Genomic DNA, 20,655 nt, shown 5'->3' on the forward strand with positions numbered 1-20,655 from the left:
GCCACACGAATTCTTCAACCAAATAACGAACGCCAGCGTAGACGAGGGCTATGTAAATTAATTTCGCCCTTTTTCGCCCCAGATCGAGTGCTTGATTGGTCGTAAATCGCTGCCGTGATCCGGTTGTCCGGTCGTTGAGCATTGAGCCCGAACGAGACCTGGTGTCGAATCGATCTCAATCTAGACCCGCAATTTACGCACAAAACTCGTTATCCTTTGCCAAAGCCTGCCCTCTTGAGCCTCCGCCAACGCTCATTGGACGCAAAATTATTATTTCGTTGCTTGTTTAGGGCTGCCTTCGGTCCGTTCTTTATCGCGCCTTGCATTCGGTTGGCAACTGTAATTTTTAACAATCCCTTCCAGATGCAGAAACCTAGCTGTATGCTCTCATTTCAACCTATCCCGCTGTGGTTCCCGCTGTGGGGGCTCCCTTTGCAGCCTGGCCGAACCTCTCCAAACATCGCTGCACATATATGCGTGACGGCTTCTTAGTTTTGAATATTTATTATGCTACCAAAAGGTCAAATATCCTGCGTGGAGCCGCACTCGCGACATCATCATACGTTGCACTTGCCGCAATAATGTCTCGAAGAAGTCCCTTTTGATAGGCGCATGACGTGTGCCTACACCACGAAACACGGTTACAGCATGCAATCTTTCGATACTGACCGAACCGGACAGGCCAGTGGTGTTGAAAATGTAATGAAAGGTTATCTACTTAACAACAACAAAAATTAATTTTATTTATTTGGAAACTGTTTTGTCCTTACGCGGTTGTGTCGAAAGTGGGGTTAATTCGAATAATAGTTAATTTTTCATCTATTCAAACGATTATCTTTTATGGGGCCTCTAATTTTACATGGACATATGTTAAAACAAAACCTAGAAAAATTTTGGAGAACGAAATTAATCCGCGTTGCATGTAGAATATTTAACTTTAGAGTTTTTACTAGTGTCTGAAAGGGTTTTGCTGGAACTTGTAAACTTGTCTCAGCTTGGTTGGGAACCACTGAGTTTGATCGAACCACTCGTTGCCTGCATGCATGCATTCGAGGATACGCGCATTCGATTGTTGAATCGGTGGAGAAAAGTTAATCGCTACACTTACGCAGAACACTTACGTAGTAATACTACCCAAAACCACTGACACACACACACACACACACCCACACACACATACACAGAAATGCGCTCGATTACACACACAGCACGTGAGAATCCATTCCAACAAAATGATCAGCGAAACCGGGGTCAACGAATAATAGGTGTATTTAGGTCAACGGAACATTAATGATCGTACGAAGCGGCGAACGCACCGCTCGATTCAACCATGATCGACGACGCATGCACGTAGTGTTAGTATGGCTTTAAGCAGCAGCAGCAGCATGCGAAATCGCGTAAAAATCGCGCGCGCTAACGATACACACAATTACAATGAATATCGTACTTTAGTACTGCGTTTTGCTGGTTTGCTATTTACACGCCGTCACATTTTATGCACAGTAATATTTTTCACTGGACTATGAAACGAGTGGGACTTGTTGTTTTTAAATCATTCTTTGCCTGTACTATTCGGTAGTAGCTAACATGATCAGTTTTACGATGGTTCAGAAATTTTTAATTACTGATAAGTGCGGTTGGCAAACATTCTTGCTCTAATCGCTCCATGTGCCAATTAACCAGACTGGATTGGCCTGGTTTGCTCATCTGTGGGAGACATCATCTTGCAAACTAGCACCCCATAAAGTTTGGTTTGATTAAAATAATGATTTGATTAAAACAGATTTGAGGTTCGGTGCCTTGCCCCAGAGCAATAGTGAACGTTATGAACAATGATAACACGGTGGACCTGGCGGTGACCCCAGCGTGTCCTGTTCTCGAACTGGCCCAAGGTAGTTGCAAAATTACGCCATCAACCGAAACTCGTACCGAGTCGGACTAGGACGAGGTGGTTAAATGGCGACGGGGTAAAATAAACAAGTAACCCAAACCCATTTATCATCCTTTGAACGAACCTCTCGCCCGTCACGTCGTGTCTGGCTGAAGTGGTTCTCGGGGGTCAAGCCCTGGGACAGCTGCTGTACTGTCAGAGGTCCTAGTTGCCACTATAAGGTGGTGTCCAACCATTGGTGACGTGGTGGTTAATTAAATGTCACCGATCGAACTCGATCGATATCTGTCATCGCGGTGTGAAAATTGTTCCTTAGGAAAAAGGCTGATATATTGATAAGGTTAAAGAGGAGAGTTGCCAAAAGGAAATCTTATTAAAACGCACTGCTCTCGAAGTATAAGCCGTCGAATACCTGTGACCTTATGGCGTAGGTCACTACACGGCGAGTCATCTAATTGCTTGCGAGAACAATCCAGCCAGTCCTGCAGAGTCGTAAACATGTTTTTGGTATAGCATGTGTTCTGTTTGTGCTCTACATTATTATTCTTGTCGCCCGCCGCCCCGGGGCCGACACCCCATTATGAGGCCTACCCTACCTGGGCTGTACTCTTCGACGCATTAGGGGTGCCCGGTTTTCGCGCGACACGACACACGTTTTTCACACCCGCCCGACAAATGGACACCGATGCGCTAATGAATGTCCATTAGATTAGAGTTATCCGTGCGACTGCCGTTGGTCCGCGACAAACACTCTTGCGAACATCCTCGGCAGTTACGGCCACAAACATGCGCAGTTGCAGTTGCTAGCGGTGGCGGTGTGTGTGTGTGTTTTCGTGTGGTTTTTGAATTATGCCATTTTCGATGTCCCTCGCCCCATGCTGTTGGTCGGTGGAGATTTCAACGATAGTATCCGAAAGGAGCTAGACCAAAAGTCACTAAAGCGTATTCGAGTGTGGTGCAAATTCTATCGCATTTTATATTTTGGTATGTTTTTAAAAACGTGATGTTAATTAATTAATTACTAATATTTTCCACTAACATTTTCTGCTAATAACCCTTAGTAATTTTTACACAACCGCTCAATATCACGAGGGAATGTCATAAGAGTTCGCTTCATACTTTTTAAATCCTTGTTCTATATCTTGATACCAATTTGTCGCACGCAATAGATCATCCAAGAGTTGCGCCGCTATTCTTTAGGTATAGAATTTGACGCAATCCCCGCGTGCTCCAGATATTCAATTTGGGCCCAAGGTCGCGACCTTCCAGATATACATATGAAACGGTGTTCGGCCCGTCAGTGTCACCCGAAACCACGCGGCCCAGTCCTTTCAACATCTCGCACTTGTCTCTATGCGACCCCAGCATCCCTGTCCTCCCCCCCCACCTCATTAAAATGTTACACTTGAACTTGAAAGTCTTTATATATAGCTATAAGGTAGGGTACGTACGTTCACCGTCCACCAACATCGCTGCGATGCGGTCCATACCATACCAAGAGGAACGAGTTAGATTCGATTCGAAACCATCTACTCAGCGCCGTGCCTCAACGCCAAGCCACCTCCGGCTCCAGGCAAGCACGCAATCCGCGCAGCACCAAACGATGCAGACCTTCGCCTAGACTTGCCAGCCGGGCCCGGCCAGGCTGCAAAGATCAAGTCAAGATCACGTTCGATGTCAAAACACAGCTGCCACAGCGGCAGTCGATTTTATTTCTTTCAGGTCCGGGTGCTCCGAGACCCCGGGAGAGACAAGGAGCGTGCAGGGCTATACCTTTTTTTTGCCCAATTCCACAAGCCATCCTGATTATTACAAATATTTGCTCGTCCAGACACCTTCGGCCCCAAAAAGCAGCAAGATAACCTAACACTTGCTCGCATATTTGGCATATTGACATCTGTTTTATGGCGGCCCCGAAAGAAGTCGCCCTCGATAACTTCTCAACTTACCCGGGAGGTTAGTAAAATTGCCCGGTTCCTCACGAGGCTCTTATCAGTCTCTTTGGTTTACTGTTTACGCCGTTCGGGCGGTCATGGACGTGCACAATTATTGGGCGCATGTCGCAAAACGTCAAAAAAGATGAACTTGTTGAACTTGGTTTGTGGCAAATTGGAGACGCTGAGACAACAAAAAAAGGCTCAAAGAGCCGTGATCGAAACATGATCATCATTCTGATGATGTTGCCAATATACCCGAAACTTATTGCACAGCCTTCCACGTCCCGATGCCTACCCTTCGTACCAACCACCGCCTCCGGCCTCCGGCGATCGGAAATTCCCAGCGGTGAACGTAAACTAGTTTCTGCATCATACCCGGCGCGGATCCAAGGTGGAATCGTAAAAATCACAGCAATACAACTGCGGTGTGGATTCTAGTAGTAGTGTTTGTTTGTGGGGCTTTTTTCGACGGTGGCGGATACCGCAACTCCAGTTGCCCCTGCTCCCCTTAGGCCCCGACTGACGCGTCAGACTCTAGGGCGACTACATCGGAACGGCTGCGAGGCACCGTTTTATGCTTATTGTGCAACAAGCGTATTTTATCCTTTTTCTTGCCTGAGAACGGAGCAAATGCAAATATTATGGACACGTTTTGTTTTGTGTCGTTTTTCTCTCCGCCGGCCTGGACTTTCCCTTGAAGCTGAAATGTAATACTTTGGCACGGGGACTTTAAATAAAATCACCGTCGTGTAAGGACACAGTAGGCGTTACTTATTAATATGTGGCAACAAAGGACATAGCGGGCAAATCGGGGCGGAGGGTGGATTCGGTGATCGATCGTCCGATGATGCAAAAAGAGAAGTTAATTCATTTTAAACAATTTATGTGCCAGAAAAGTACTTTTGTGGTGCACTTTTATGTACTTCGGTACTACACGCCGTACAATGGCTCCGTAATGAATATTTATTGCGTATCAAGCGGCTAATTTTGCAACATCTTTGTTCGGTGGGCGCCTAGAGCTTTTTGTTTTCTTCTTTTTCGGGCTCCGTTTATCATACTTTCTCCGTTTCTTTATTTGGCCGAAAGCAACCCCCCAATTGCGGTGACCGCGACGCCCACGTAAGCTCATCCCTCACGTCTTCACCACCCGCGGTTTCGTGTGGTCACAGTTTTATTGTTTTACCTTTGTTTTCGACCGCTAAGCGGCGTGACAACGTGCGCCTCCGAATGGAAACCGTTGCGCACATGTGCCTACCCTGAAGAGGGAGGTTTTTTTCTCGCGATATTTTGTGTTTGTTTCTTACTCCACCAACCCCCGGTAGGGTGGTCTCCCCTGCTTTTGATAAACCTTCGCCATCGCGACCGATAATGATCACTGTCACATGAAGTACCCTTCAGCGTCATCGATTACAGGGCTCTCTTTTTCCCTCCTGGGCTGTGTTATGGCCACCGGTAGGGCCTTCTGCACAGTCATTCGGCTCATTCGCAAACTGATTCCATTTTTATTGTGGATCTATCTCCCTCTCGTCGCTCCCCAATGCCCAACGCTACCCGATGGCTCTTTTCCTTCCTTTGCCCCGGTGTGCCGATCATCCGCCCACTTCACTCCCGACAAATATCATGGCCACCGGTTGATATACGGCACACACTACACACAAGCAGCGCGTATGGCATGTGTCATGCATTTTGAATGAAGTTTTTTCGATTCATTTCATACTCAGCTGTGGGCCGATTGTGTGTTTACTTTTTGCTTTTGTTTTTTTGTTAAGTATTTCGCCACTTTCGAACAACAGTTCTTCTTTTTTCTATGCGCTATTTTGTTTACGAGCAGCATCGTTCATTCGTAGGTCGAATATTGGCGAGGATTTTCTCTTGCGAGATGATGCGGCTTAATCATGTTTTTTTTTTTTGCTTGTTGAACTCTTTTGCGCTATCATGTAGATTTTAATGTTCAGTACAGACAGGTCCGGGGCTAACGGGTGAGTTATCAAAGGTCATTAAAATATTAACGAACATTCCGGAATCGGTTCCTACTTGTTGGCAGTAGTCGCACTTTCTCCAAGTGTCCATTCGAAGGCCAGATGTTATTGGCAATTATCAAAACAAAATCATAAAAGTATGATGAATTCCTGCGATCACTTACTGTGGGGAGAATATGCCGATTCGTACTTTACAGAACACAAAAAGCCCTGTCGTTACATCAACGTCGACACCTTCCCCGCAACTCGTTATGATGTCTTCCCCCGAGGGAAAGAACATTCTTCTATCCATATTCCCCGGGTGAAGCACGGGCACCACCGGAACATCGATTTACCGCCAACTCCGCCGACCGGACATTGACAATTTACGGCGATAATTACTTTTCAAAACCATACCTAACACGTGCACGGTTGGTGGCGGTTGCGAAGAACGATGGAGCCGCAAGGCAAGCCGCCACTCAACTACAATATGGATATTCCACGCTGTTGTCCGTTGTAGTGATGGTGATGGTGCTGTAACCATTTTCACCACAGTGGTACAGTGTTGATGAAGATCACCGAATAAATTCCACTAACCATCGAACGGTACGGCGGCGACGGGATACGCTACGGGGACTGGAAGGATGGTTGTAATAATGTTAGTGTTTGTAGTACAAGTGGTAGTAGAATATGCTAAACAGTGATGGAAAAACAATGACATGTTTACGGGCTGTGTTGGAGGACAAACACGTTTAGTTTTTCGGTGTTGCTTGAATTATCATTCTAAATTCAGAGGCACGTTCTATCTTATTTGGCACAATACCCTGCGAAAAAACAAGTTAACCACTTTTAACTCGAGAATAGAACCTTCATAAGAGTTCTGTATGAAATTAAAAAAAAAAGCATTTCACTAGTGAATAAAGAGTAATTATTCAAACGAACTCCAGCTACACTCGATCGTTTCAAATGAGATTTGAAAACGTGCTGCGATGTGGTTCGATAATCAATCAATAATTTAATAAAGCTCAGTCACTTGCACACGCAATCAAGCAATTTACCGACCCAAGGTTGACAGCACTTAGAAAGGGCACGCTGTAGGGCAGAGGTAGCGGCGGAGATGAAAATGAATCTTTGTGATGACAAAAGGAAAAAAAAAATATGGTGTACACCTTGCACCACCCCACGTCACCCTACGTGCATTCGGTAGTTGCATAATTGTCGGATTTGACAAATTCAAGGCAAGGCAACGAGCGGAACCCAGGCGTCACTTTCGCGAACGGCATTAGTTTGTTTCGCCCTGTTCTTGCCTGGATCAACAAGTGTTGTGGGCCTGTTTTCTACTATATTTTCTAAACCGCTCTTGTGTGCTTCCGATTCGTTCCACTGCACCGTGGGGGTTTCGTGCTCGTGGGTCCCTTCCCCAATGGTTGGGTTTTTCTTTTTGTCCGATTTGCTCCATTCAACCTAAATCGTGGTTTGCGCATCGAATCGCGCACGTTGCGATAAAATGTTGCATGGATTTTGTCTAGTCTCTCGAAGCCGCGATATTGAGAGATTTCGAATCAAGGTTCGCCTTTTTGTGTCAGTGCAAAAAGATAAAACAATCGATTTGGAACCATTTCAAATATTTTCTTGGTCTCCGTTTTCTTGTTGGAAATCTCTTATTTACATTTTAATGTTACTCAAGTAACAAGTGGGAATAATTTGAAATCATCTCGTTTGGTCTTTTGATTTGGTTTCATTTTCAACCATCTACGCAACCACTCTTTAGCAAGCAAAGTAGAATCAAATCAGTAACGGCCATTAGTAGAACCGAAAAGAAAATGAAACTGTGATCACAATTCGGCCTCGATGGAGACATCGACAGCATCGAATGAGAAATCTGCACTTGAGAGTGCTTGGAGGGCTTTACTGGGAAGTTTACTATTGTCGGGAAAACCGGCCCTTTACCCCAACCCCCCACCCAGATTACCACGCTTTCCCATTCGCACCTCCATGGAAAATTGTGCTTGCGTAGTTCAGGTGTCCGGTAGCCGGTTCTAGTGGAGGAGATTTAATTCTTTAATCGTTGATCGTAAAAGCCGCGAAGGAAAGAGAAATAAAACGAAACGTGAAAGTACAACTAAAGGTACAGTGGTACAATGGCGTGACACAAACACAGTCTCAGCGCCGCAATTCACGTGCCAATCGGACGAGCCGCCATTGTCAGTGCCTCAGACCCTTTCCGCCGTCCGTCGCACCGATGCAATGCAGAATCCGCCATTAAGAACCGCTTAAAACGGCGCATCGAAGCAGAAACGTGCTGTAGCTACTATGTACAGTGCGTACCGACCTTCCACAGCACGTATGTTCTATTTTTGCCGCGATACGTTTGATTATCTCAGATAATGTGTTCCAATATATCAGGAACTTAAGAGACTTATTATTGAACACCGGTTGTATATACATTTATTCTGAATTGCATTCAATAGACAAAATATCTTTTAAAAATAACCAGTTAATGTGATGTTTGCTAGTGCGTTTGATTTGGAAACTAAAATGACTCAAAAATCCGACAATCACAATGTACGGATTGGCTCCTCCCATATAGGTTCAACCGGATTCAATATAGGATGGGCGTGTTACACTAAAAGCTGATTCAGTTCCATTAATAACTTAGACGGCTCTAGTAAAAGCAACCGTTATCGTGCTCAATGTGATTAATTGTAGAATTTATTCTTTCGAGAGTATAATTTACTAAAATTAGAATAATGTACTTAAAAACGGGAAGTCACTGTACTTACATACATAGTGTATGCACCGCGTCTGACAATCGGTGCCTGTCGGTGCCGTGTTGTGAGTATGCGTGCGGTCCCCCGTCTGTTTATTCACGTTTGCCGGCGGCGTCCAACCGTCCGGCGGCGCCGCCCGACGGCATAATCGGCGACAATGACGAGCTCACGCGAGGAGACGTCCGCGGAGCTAGCACGAGCTATCGTTCACTGCGCCGCATTCAGTCAGTTACGCACCGTCGCGTTGTACACATCGAGCCTCTTTTCGACCCAGTCCGCGCCAGTCCGAACGAGAAGAAAATAATCTCGCGCGTGGCCGAAAAAAGGGAAAAATAAGTCGCGACGAGCGACCGTCATTAGCAAAGTGATCCTTGGTGGCTGGTTGTTCTGTGGTTCGATTCGTTTGCGTTGAAAGACATTTACGAAAATATTTCTTTACGTTTACAAAAAAAAGTAACAACTGCGCACTGTTCGGATACGGGAATAACCGATCGTTGGGGGATTTTCCTGCGCGGAGTTTCCGTATCTCCAAAAACCGGGAATAGACTGGGGGCGCTTCCAGCTTCCCGCACGGTCGCCGCCTGTAGAATAATTATCGCGCGCGAGTTCTACTAATCGTGTCGGACGAAAGGAGCAGGCAGGGAACCAATTGTCCCCGCCGTGCCCCGCGGGCTCTTCCTCATCCTTTGATAAAGTGTGAAAGTGAGCAGAGCAGGTGCAAAACTGGTCGGAACCGCCCGCAACAAACACGGCATCCCCGGGAACTGTCAGTGTCCTCCCAAACGGCTGTGCCGTTTGTTTTGTTTACACACGCTCAACCGTCTCTTTCCGACGTGGTCTGCGTAGCGCGCGACGAGGCGAAAATTTCGCGACATCGAATTTGACAGTTTTTGAACCCGAGAGAGTAGAAGAAGACGCGCACACACACACACACATACTGGGCCACACGCCACCAAAGCAAACAACTGCGCGAAACACAAAGAAAGGCAACAGCATCTCGTCTTCATCCCGACGACGGCGAGAAAATTGTTTTTGATGCAAAAAATAAAACACAACAAATCGAGGCCAACCAGCTGCCGGACGACCGGCCAAGACAATGCTGGTGCGTGCGTGTGTGTAGCCGTTTGCCAATAGTACGTGCGCTTGCTGCGTGATTTTCGAGAACGGACAGATAGTAATAAGTAGTGATCGTCGAGTGCGGTTCGGGTGCACACAATTGCATTCTGAAGTTTCTTATTATTTTTTTTTTAATTTCGCTGCCAAATTTCGCTGCGTACACACACAGGTGTGCGTCGAGAGGGACGTCCGAGAAGTGCATCCGAGAAGAGCGGGCGAAGCGAACAAGTGTGCATAGCGAGATTTTTGGCGAGTACGCGCCGAATTTCCTACGCGCGTGCCACGACCCGGGTGCAGGGAGGCCAGAGTGACAGTGTAGGGCGCATGTGTGCAGAGGGTGCCGCGGAAGGGGAAACGATTTTCTCCCACGACGAAACTCCCGTCGGAAACGGTCCTCCCGCCCGCGACTCGCTCTCTGGCCGTCGTAGGGCCGTATAGGACACCACACACAGCAGCAGGGGCCTCGTGAATCGGTGGCGGTAGTAACAAAACAGTAGCCAGCAGCAGCACGCTACACCCGTACGGGAGTGTTGGCCAACGCCAACGACAGGCCAACCAAACGTGGTGGTGCAGGGAAAACGCGTGTGTCTGTGCCGGACCGGGAGGGGTGGGAGGCAGCGAGAGAGAAAGCAGTGTGGCCGTTGTGTGATATACTATAGTTATCTGTTTATATAGTTCCGTAAGTTGTTGGTGCCGTTTTGCCTCCCGCGACACGGCGTCATCGGCAGCGCCGTTGTGTTCGACAATAGTTTTCGTCCAGTCTAAAGCAAGTGTTCGTCGGTAGGCCACACCAGTGGCCACACCGCGACCCAAACGGCCCTCATCATGAATAAGCTCGACTACGATGTAGATTGCCTAGAAATAAGGTAATTAGCAGCCCCGATCGGATCGAAAGAAAACCTCACACACAAAGTGGCAGTAGTGAGACGAAATTATCCACGCACACGATTATTGATTACGCGAGGATTTATCCGAAGAAACGTAGCCTTTGCGTAGGGTGGGTGGGCGTGAAGACGGGAGGCCCGAACCAGCCCCGTCATTGTTCTCTCGTTCTCTCGAGTTTAGTATACACACACTTTTTTTTTTTAAATGCCCATCTCTACGCGGTTACTACGAAAGATTCTCACCCCTTACACCGTTCTCACGCACTCTACTCACTCTCATGCCGAGCACAGTACTTTCTCAAACTTTCTTTCAGTGGTGGAATTTCTCTCCTTTCCGTATCCTTTCATAATCCTTGTTTTCCCATTCAGTGCTTTGGTTTTCCCACGTTCTGGTGAGCACAATTTGGGTGGCATTTTCCTCTCCGTCGCTCTCGCTCTCCTAGACGTCGTTCATGTCGCTCATCTGTCGGATCTTCACCATCCTAGGGATGTGCTCCCAGCGCTCTGCCTGTCTCATTGTGTGGGCTACTTTCACCCGCTCTCTGTCCCTGCGATTACGCCTGCACTACTTTTTTGGGGGAAAAATCCACTTTCGTTCAGTGCACAGTCTACTTTTTCCCTTGCAGTTCCCCCATGCAGCTTGTTTGAGACCGTTTTTCCGCCGTTTGTATTGTTGTTGTAACCCGTTGTTGACGAAGGTAGTACCGTTTTTTCCGAAATAGCAACCATCAAGCCCCAGTGCTGATTTGCGGTCCTGTGTAAGTGTATGTTTGTGTGTACACACTGTGCGGCCCTACTACAGTGGGTTCCCTTTGTTTTGTGAAACCGCCAGGAAGGCCAACGTATGGTAGCGATGGTTAAAAAAAAGAATTTCCCCTGTTTACCTTCGTGCTTCATTTTGTGAGGAAAAGCCCGTGTCTCCTGTAAGAAAGTGGCGCGAAATTTGAAGTGGAAAATTAGACTAGACCGATTGTACGATGTTCGACTGGCAGAGAGTGAACCCCCTCGCGTACTTCATTCATTAAGCATTTCCTTTGCCAACTTCCACCTTTTTCTTCCTTCGTTTCCTTCGTGACGACGCCTACAATGTGTGTGTGCTCTTTAATTTCTTTTTAACTGGTTTACCACCAACCAAGGGCCACCGGGAACGGTCTCTGGTGGCCAACGCCTTGCGTTCTTTATTATGGTTTCCCAACTTTGCTTTCCGCCCACTGAAAGTGAAAGTGATAGGCGTAAAGGCAAAAAGAGCGTAACAGCAAGTGTTCTAATTCTTTTTTTCAAACTCTCTCTCTCTCCCCCTTTCTCTCCCTCCCTCATCACTGTTTTCCTGTCACATTTGACGTTTAACATTAATGCGCCCCCGCCCCGCGCACCACCCCCCGGGCAACAAAAAACGCAAAATGGATTGCAGTGACGACCTGATAAGCATGGCAGAGGACAATACTCTTGGTAAGTGTCCCAAACACGCCCACCCGTCACCCCCTTCACGCGAAAGGGGTGACTTATCTGTGAGAACCGTTTGCAACATCTAATTTTTCTTCCATTCGTCCTTGTTTACTTGCAGGTGATTTTTCACATATCGACGATGACCTACAGTTTACAGCTAAGAACGATGGTACATTTCCCCTAGGTTATTCACACGAGCCCGCCTACACCCCCCACATAATTTCATCACAGACATACACACAAACATACCGAAATATGCATAACCAATCATTTACCAGTTTGTGAAAGTGTAATTGGAGAATCAAGCTGAAACGAAAGTGAATCAGTTCAAGCATTCACAAATGAAACAGAAGTTCATATCAAATGTGCCACCCAGCGCCAGTCAGCAATATTTATGAACCGCGCGTGTGTCATCGTCGTTGCACATTGGTTGGCTACGAGCCTCACAGTCGCGGTATGATCCCTGCAGTGCGCCTCCACACCCGATTGTTTATCAGCGCTAAAGAATACCACCATAAAACAGGTGGCAAACGGGTGAGAGGCCGGTGGTTAGTTCAGTCCACCCTATGGAAGAGCGAGGGGCCCAGAGGTGGAGACGCTACCAACGGTTTATTGCACCATCATATTAACCCGCGTGTGTGTGTGGCCAATGCGTCGCAATAACTTATATTGCCTCGCGTTGTTTCTCGACAAGTTTGTTAGATTATATACCTGATTCCGCGATCCGCGTTGCCGGACGAAAAAGACACGCCACGGTTGGACGCCCTGCTCAAAAATAGACCGGTCACGACCGACCGACGGTCCTGGTTTTATTTGTTTTTCATTTTTGCCAACGACATTAAGTAATGCAAGAATCACCGGTATCGTCTATTCTTGGGATGCACACTTTGTAAGCTTACGGATCTGCGTATCCGGTTGCTATGATACTAAGCCATGGACATCTGTTCGTGAAGTGATTCAAATGGACGTCTAAAAAGCGTCGTTAAACAGCTGGTCCGTACACTGTTAGAAACTCACCGAAACAAACCTTACTCCCCACATTCTCAAAACAACACTTTCAAATTCACAATATCTAAAATCATCTTTGTATCACCAACGACATTTTTCCTCACAACTCTCCCGACACCAGTGCAACAACGATTGCGAGTTCCACTGATGTACTCTTTTTCTTATGTTTGGTTTAATTTTTCCTCGATTTTTATACGTTTTTCTCTTCTTTTTTTCCATTTTCTATCTCTATTTCTCTCTTTCTCTCACAGGATTGCTCGCACTAAGATTAATACAAGTGGCAGACAGTTTAGATTCACCTAATTTTATCACAGGATCTCCAGCTACTAGTCCATACCCAACGCTAACAAACTCCAGCAACGATCCAAGTCAATGTAAATTGTTTTACTTTTTCTACCTAAACTTGTTATTAGTTTTTGTATCTATTTTTGTCTGGATGTGTGTAGTGTATGTTAGGATGTGTGTTTTGCGAACTGTTGTGAATGCATATTTGATTGTCAACGAAAAAAACAATTTCTACATAATTTCCTTTTCTTCGGCCCCGCAGGCTCCTTTCTAGTGTTTAAGAAAAACAACGACAATGTGAAGCAGTCCCGATCCGCCAACAATGTGCGAGGGTCCCAGCGGACATCGGAATGCAACGGAGACACGAACCTAAATCGAAAGGTAAGAAACCCCATTACGCACGGTAGAGAAATGTGAAGGAGACCCTACTAAAAACTCAAGTTCAATCACGCAGACGGTACACCGCATACATTGGTCACCGGACAAGGGCCCTTGAACCACCTTGAAGAAGGGTTGGTGGTTTATTTTTCTTTGCCAAACGAAGATATCAATGAACGGGGTTGATCACTGGGAAAATCAACCGGAATGGAATGGAAGAAGAACCGTTTGCAACTCCCGTAGTATTGTGTAGTAGTTCAAGAACGAAGTCATTTGAAATGAGACGTCACACGGCCTCGTGCTGAAGTTTGAGCCATCGAGCCATCCTCGAGGCACGAACCTGTTGCGCACTTTAAACCAGAACGCCAGAGTCAGCCCCTCCGATGTCTTCTTTTCTTTGCCCACTGACCTGCAGCTCTGTGTGCGGCCCCTTCTTTATCTTATCATTTCGGTGGCTTAAAATGCTTTCTTTCCTGCGTTCAGCAGCCCTCCGGCCTCCCGAGAGCATGGACTGCAGTTCTGCAAAAAAAAAGCCATTGACAATGGCGCTGGCCAGTTGTGTGTCCATTGCGTTGAGTGGTTGAACGTGGAGGGCAATAAAAATGGGAGCATGTGCATTGCATTTATTCGCCATCGGACTTGGAGGAGAAATCAAAAGCCGCCAATGATTCACTATGTCGCTATGACTTCTACGAATGCAGAGAACTTTTTATCACTAGCGATACAAGAAGAAACCCTTTGGAGTGTTTCTTTGTTGCCAAGAACCTTTTTTGGGCCTGTGTCGTTGGTAGAATTTATGCCATCTTAAAGGCGTATGAAACATCACAACCCTCTGTCCAATATTGTCGTGTAAGGGCACTTACGTAAACGCAAAACTACACTTTTGTCACAGCACAGCAAAACCTGCTCCTCTTGCACTGACAACGAAAGAGGTTATCTTATACGAGACACGGAAGAAAGGAGGAAAGACAGAGCCAGAAGCGGAAACAGAAAGGGAGAGGTAGGGAAAGAGTGTCAGGGGAAGGGATGGAACTGTATTGTGTTGTTGATATTCAAATTATCATTATCGTGGTCGGTGCCTCAACGATTTGACATTGCTCAACGATGGTTGGATATGGGCACTTCACAATATGCCCCCGAACCTTTATGGCCATCGAAGGGATGGAGACGAGGATCTCGTGGGAAGAAGATCATCAACGTGTCCCCCAGCGTGTCCTCAAACACATCTCTCTCTCTCTCTCTACACGACCACTGATTGACCGGCTCGAAATCGTTTTGGCAGCACAAATCAAATTAATAACCAAACTCAACCGTTTTGCACTCGAAGGTTATGTTTTACAACTCTCGGACACGTACAACATGGCGGTGGTGTGTGCGCTTGGAGGACTTTGGGCTAATAATCCCCCTCCCCCCCCTTCTCTCCTTCCAGTTAATGTGCTGGGTCAAATTTAGAGCAAATAAAACGTTTTTAGTGTGGCCGTACTAATTCGCTGTACAAACGGTTGCCTTTTTCCCGTGCAGTTGCGGTAGATTGATCGAAGTTCATAATACGATTTCACTTTACACCGTCCGGTAGGTGGTGGCTCGGCTGCGGTATGGTGTGGTAGTGGTGTAAAGGCAAAGGAGTACAGCCCTAGCCCCGGTGCGATATGGCGTAGGATTGTCATATTACATCAGACATGCAAAAAAGTACCGGCGATAACACACAATACAAACCTTCCATCAACGTGGCTGCGTGGCAACGTGCTCCGCGTACTATGACCGTTATAGACTCCAATATCATTGGGAGCCGAAGGTAGACGGGAAGAGCTGCATATAGGAATATTTATCCTTGTGCTACCCGAGTTTCAATCTGACGACTACTTCTTCTTCTAGGCTTTTGTCATGTATGCGTTTTTTCGCTCCCTTTACTGTCAACCCAGTTACGCCGGACCTCCACATCAGTTCGTGATGTCGGCTTTCCATTAGGGAGTTGGTTGTTGATGGAACGGATTATTATTATTATTATTATTTTGTTTGTTTTTTGTTTGACATCCCCGAGCTCGACATCTAATCGTTTCTCAGGGCTCTCCGCGTAGGCGATTGTGTCAATTTTCGAGTTTTTCCTCATTGTATCCCCACCGATTGATGCGTGGAGCAGTAATTGAGCACGTTAACACCTACCGGTCGCACATTGGTAGACTTTGGAAGCAAGTGCTGGCCAAAAGTATCTGAACCTGTATCTGAGGGGTCCAGCGACGCCTCGTTTGACGTTTTGCGCACGTTGTTTGTGTGATGCAAATTGCGCATAGCCGTCAGCCGTGGTACTGTTTTAATTTGTTTTTCTACTAGTAATTGTTTAGCCCTTTGACGCTGGCAAACTGGATCGACTTGTTCTTGCTGGGAGTTTGGTAAACTTGCTCCATGGCAAGAAAATGACTATTGTATCCAACGGCTTCGGCTCGTGTGCATATTGTTAACGACAGAATATAAACATATCCAGTATCCGGTAGACCTAACGGCGTAGCCAGGGTAGAATCGAACCTGTTTTCGACTACAGTTTTAGATGCTTACTTGGATCTTACCTTCGTTAGAATTGTGTTCTTAAGGGATCTGTTTTAAAGTGTTGGTAAAAAATTTAATCCATTGCTGTAGGCCGTCGAATCCCTAAGAAATTAATTTATGAATAATAGTTCAATAAGTGGTTCATGTTCTTGAGTGATGCTATCCAAAGTTGAAATGTCTTATTTATCAGTAACTTTCCTCTTCCAGGAGTTCCTGTATGATTTTGCTAGTTGACTCAACCCATTCCGAGAATAAGTCGCTGCTTGGCTGTCAGAAGTTTTATCTGGGCCTCACTTGATTTGCTTGTAGAAAACCCAACCAAAAACTTCAGATAAAAGTTCTGGACCGATAGTTATAGCTACTGAATCATGTTGTTGCTATTCGCTGGTTTCTTTTTTGGACGGCAAAGCCCTATATAGGGCTATATAGTATATATACTACTGCCTGCTAGACCCGAAGAACCCCCTTCGTCTGGTTCGTGGTATCGGAAACCTTCCTCAGCAAAGCTGCACACGATCGCGGGCGCGCTCGCTCGCAATCCGATCTGCTCGTTCACCTGTTTCGCTTGCTCATGCCGATCTTGATGGTTGATTTTGCTGCAGGCTTCTGCTCAAACCTTGACATGAATAATTAAAACATCAACAAGCCGCCGTCGAAGCGAAAGTCACCGGTATGACCTACCCGCCTGTGACCCGAAGACCGCAGAGATAGGAGAAGTGAGATATCCGGCGGCGCAAACGAGACGGCCGGTCGGTCGGATGGAGACGAGCCTCTCCTAGTGGAACTAGTTTTGCGTGTGCCGTCTAAAAGCCGGTGGGAACGGGGGGGAATTCTAACACCGCTTGCGTGACTACTCCCCGTGTCAATCAGTGGTAGGAACTTTCGGTTTCGATTGGCGGCGAGTGCACCGTCTAGCACGCTGAAGCCGCAGCCCCCGCTCTGCAAGCGCGCACGCACGAACGCACGAATCGTACACGCCGAGTTCCATTTCCATGCACCACACAGAACAGGCCCTGGACCTTACATTCACGCACACGACACAGATACGCACCGTGCCTTTCTGCACTGGCGCGAGATAAAGTTCAAGGTTATCGACTTATCTGCCCCATTTGGAGGCAGGGGAATGTCGATACAAAGGCTCGCTTGGGACATGTAAGCCAGCTTGTAGTCTCTTATCCGAAGTCTCAGAAGCCGCAAGCGAGTACACCAGATTTCCCCCATTTTTTTCTTGGAAGGCCAAACGGATAGAACATATTCCTAGACATCTCACGCTCCCTGCCCTCTTGACACATTCACCTCAAGTGTCTTGACACCGGAGTGCTCCGCGGAAACACTGGTGGTGAGAGAGCCCCCCCTGATCTATTTAAGCGTCCCTTCGGGGTTCTCCAAGATCGATGACGGTCCCTTAACCTCCGGCCTCTTCGATTAGGTTGACCGAATGTCGCGCACAGCCTACCTTCCCTGGGTGGATGGCAATTGCAACTGAACCAGAGGTCGAGTGTGACTGAGTTTGCGACGACGGGTGGGTATTAATTAGCAATTAACCAGCTTGTCACTGCGTTCAGAGGTTCCGATCGATCGATCGGTCAATTCGGGAGTGTAAATGAGCATGGCCAGTGAATGTATGTAGCACCAGCACCAGCAGCAGCAGTAGGAGGTCTCAGTACGTACGATCTTCGATCGATCAAGTCTTGGCCCGGTCTCTCCGCACTGAGCCTCCCTTCCGCACACCTGTCCGTGGCCGTCCGTCACCTTCATAAGGGTGACTCTCTTGATTTGTCGGTCAGCGCAGCAGTTAGTCAGCATGGCGACCGGTCAAGTCTGTGTGTTTTTAGCCCCCTTCGGGTCGGCGGTGACAATGACGCGCACTCCTGCGCGGCCGTATCCGAAACTGGTTATTTGAACTTGCCGATCGCCGGCGTCCGCATCTGTCCGGCTGTCTCGCGGACTGCACCAAGGTGAATCAAAGTGGAAAAAGCATGTCGCAGGGTATGTACATGAATGACCAACGATCGAGTATCACCCTCCGTCTACTTCGTGATAGACTGGGGTTTTTTTTTCCTCCTCTACTTCTAACTGCTAGTCTAACGCCTGCGAGCGGGTACTCAGTAAAGGCCACACACCGAGCCATTGAAAGATTATCCACGACAACAACGTCGCGGGGCTGTAACACAGGGCCACGGGAAGGAAGGGCCCCTTTTCGATAATAAATGGATGATAGATGGTTAGCTTCGTGACTCGATGGTGAAAAACTCGAACTTCTCGTACGCCACATTATGATTATGGAAGACCGATGTTGGCTGATGACTGGCGCTCGATCGGGGCGCACTCAGCATCAATCAGCATTATCAGTAGTACTGGGTGCCTCTGTGAGGGTGAGTTCAATTCGTGCGGGTTTTCGTTCCGGAGATGGTGCACTGGGAAGGGTGATTCCAATGTTTCTGTTCCCCCTCGAGTGTTGTAATTCCTACCCGGGGACTTGATGCTCTCCACGGCGGCCTCTCCACGTAGAGATTGGTAAATTATCAAATTGCCAAGATGAACAACGATCGTCATTGAATCATCGGTGCTATGTGAACTTCAGAAACGTTTAATTAACGCAATGGCAATCAATTCTGCCGTTTTTGTTGTTGTTCTTGCGCCGTACTTTTATTAGTTTTTGCTTCATTTGCATTCCGTTTGTTTATGTTCTTCCACCCAACAGCAGCAACGTGACGACCGACGAAGGGCGAACCACAATGAAATCGAAAGACGGCGGAGGGACAAAATAAACAACTGGATCCACGAGCTGAACAAGATCATCCCCGCCGAGCACATGAACAGCCCGTCGTCGGAGACGCAGAACAAGCAGAACAACGGCGGCCAGGGCGAGAACCTGTCGAAAGGTGGCATCCTGGCGAAAGCGTGCGAGTACATCACGCGGCTGAAAGACACCAGCGACAAGCTGACCGAGTGCCTTGCCGAAAAGGATCAGATACTGCTGGAGAACCTGCAGCTGAAGGAGAGCATCAACCAGCTGCTGGCGGAGAACAAGCGCCTCCAGTCGCAGCTACAGTTTACGCTCGAGACGAACGTGAAGCTGGAGTCGTAGCCATTAGTATTGTGCAATACCAGTAATCAACCGCTGCAGCATCAACCGCAACAGCACGAGCCGATCCCGGAGGAGCTGGATCTGTTGTATCAGCCTGACCATAACCATCATCAACATCCTCATCGCCATAGTAACCAGCAGAAACATCAACATCAGCAGCAGCAGCAGCAACAGCAACAGCAGCAGCAGCATTCTGTTACAACATACTGAGCGTCGTATCAAAAGCACCGAGAACCGTTGTCATCCGTACAGAACCGAAGGCCGTCAACCGAAATCAATAAGTTGTAAGTATTCTGAAAGACGAGGGAAAAAACAGACGGCACACAAAATCAAACGAAACGTGCAATGAATCAGTCTTCTGTGTGATGGTGATGATGATGAGAGCACGATTGTTGTTACAATATTAACGTATGTTTAATGGAAGTCGGGGAAGAGGCATGGGTTGGGAAGGTGCTAGGGCTGCGATATGGTAGGAATTTGATTATGGGAGGCCCGTATAACTTAGATCCTATGCGTCCCTATACGCCACTCCGGCGACAGTTGACCGGGTTCCGGGTATGATCAACATCTTCATCATCGTGACATCGAGTGATAGGGAAAAAGCAGCGGAGAGACCGGGAGTGAGAGTGAGGCTGTCCTCTGTGAGGCTGTGGAAACGCTAGAGATATCGATAGCTAGAATCCAGGACAACCGCCCGTATCATGCCACATTCAGTTCGGTTGAATGTCGCCTGTAGTTTCGTTTGACGCTTGTTATACACATATATAAATATCGCACAGGAAACGCAACCATATCTAAGTCAAACTAGTAGACATCATGCAGATGAGTGTGTGGCGGGGTAGTGCAAACTGTCGTTGAGACGCGTGTAGTGTGTAGCGAGCAAACCCGCCGAAGACTCCGCCGGGGTTGACCTCTCGGTGGAGGCAGAGTGTAACCAACGAAGAATCACATTATGTTGAAACAATTAGTTCCAGTCACTGTGCCGGTAGGAAAAGGGGGAAGGACTTTGCGGAGCGGAGATCGGCCACTAACAAATTTGTGTGTGTTCTCGGTGATGTTCAAATGGTTCAATCAAGAAACATTCGTGGAAAAAAGAGAAGGAGCCACGATCACGTTGGACTACGCTGCAGAATACGTTCAAGGCCGTCGACAGGAATTTGGCGGACGCGGGAGATCTTTGAAGTTGGATGCTTGTTACTTATGTGCCATCTTCTGATAACTAACTTCCTATGATCTCCTGGTTCCTGGTGATCTTACGCAAAAGGCACATTTTTGCGAGTTCCTTTTTGAAGCCCTCAGACATAAGTCACCTTAAGCATGCCACAATTGCCAAGAATAAGGCACCC

The 20,655-nt window shown here is 47.2% G+C and overlaps 1 protein-coding gene across 1 annotated transcript; it reads left to right on the plus strand.

The window, feature by feature from the left end:
* Positions 1–10,498: 10,498 nt before the first annotated feature.
* LOC131288186 (upstream stimulatory factor 1-like) lies at positions 10,499–19,484 on the plus strand. The gene is made up of 6 exons (XM_058317298.1): positions 10,499–10,539; positions 11,969–12,006; positions 12,122–12,172; positions 13,263–13,385; positions 13,559–13,677; positions 18,923–19,484. The coding sequence occupies exons 1-6, from the start codon at positions 10,499–10,501 to the stop codon at positions 19,307–19,309; spliced, it is 759 nt and encodes a 252-aa protein (XP_058173281.1). The 3' UTR covers positions 19,310–19,484.
* Positions 19,485–20,655: the final 1,171 nt, after the last annotated feature.

Source organism: Anopheles ziemanni, chromosome 3 (assembly GCF_943734765.1).
Source record: "Anopheles ziemanni chromosome 3, idAnoZiCoDA_A2_x.2, whole genome shotgun sequence".
Lineage (NCBI taxonomy): Eukaryota > Metazoa > Arthropoda > Insecta > Diptera > Culicidae > Anopheles > Anopheles ziemanni.

Coding starts and splice junctions, on each gene's coding strand:
- LOC131288186 (XM_058317298.1), top strand. CDS start 10,499: ATGAATAAGCTCGACTACGATGTAGATTGCCTAGAAATAAG. Junction 13,386..13,558: donor CAGCAACGATCCAAGTCAAT/GTAAATTGTTTT, acceptor TCGGCCCCGCAG/GCTCCTTTCTAGTGTTTAAG. Junction 13,678..18,922: donor ACACGAACCTAAATCGAAAG/GTAAGAAACCCC, acceptor TCCACCCAACAG/CAGCAACGTGACGACCGACG.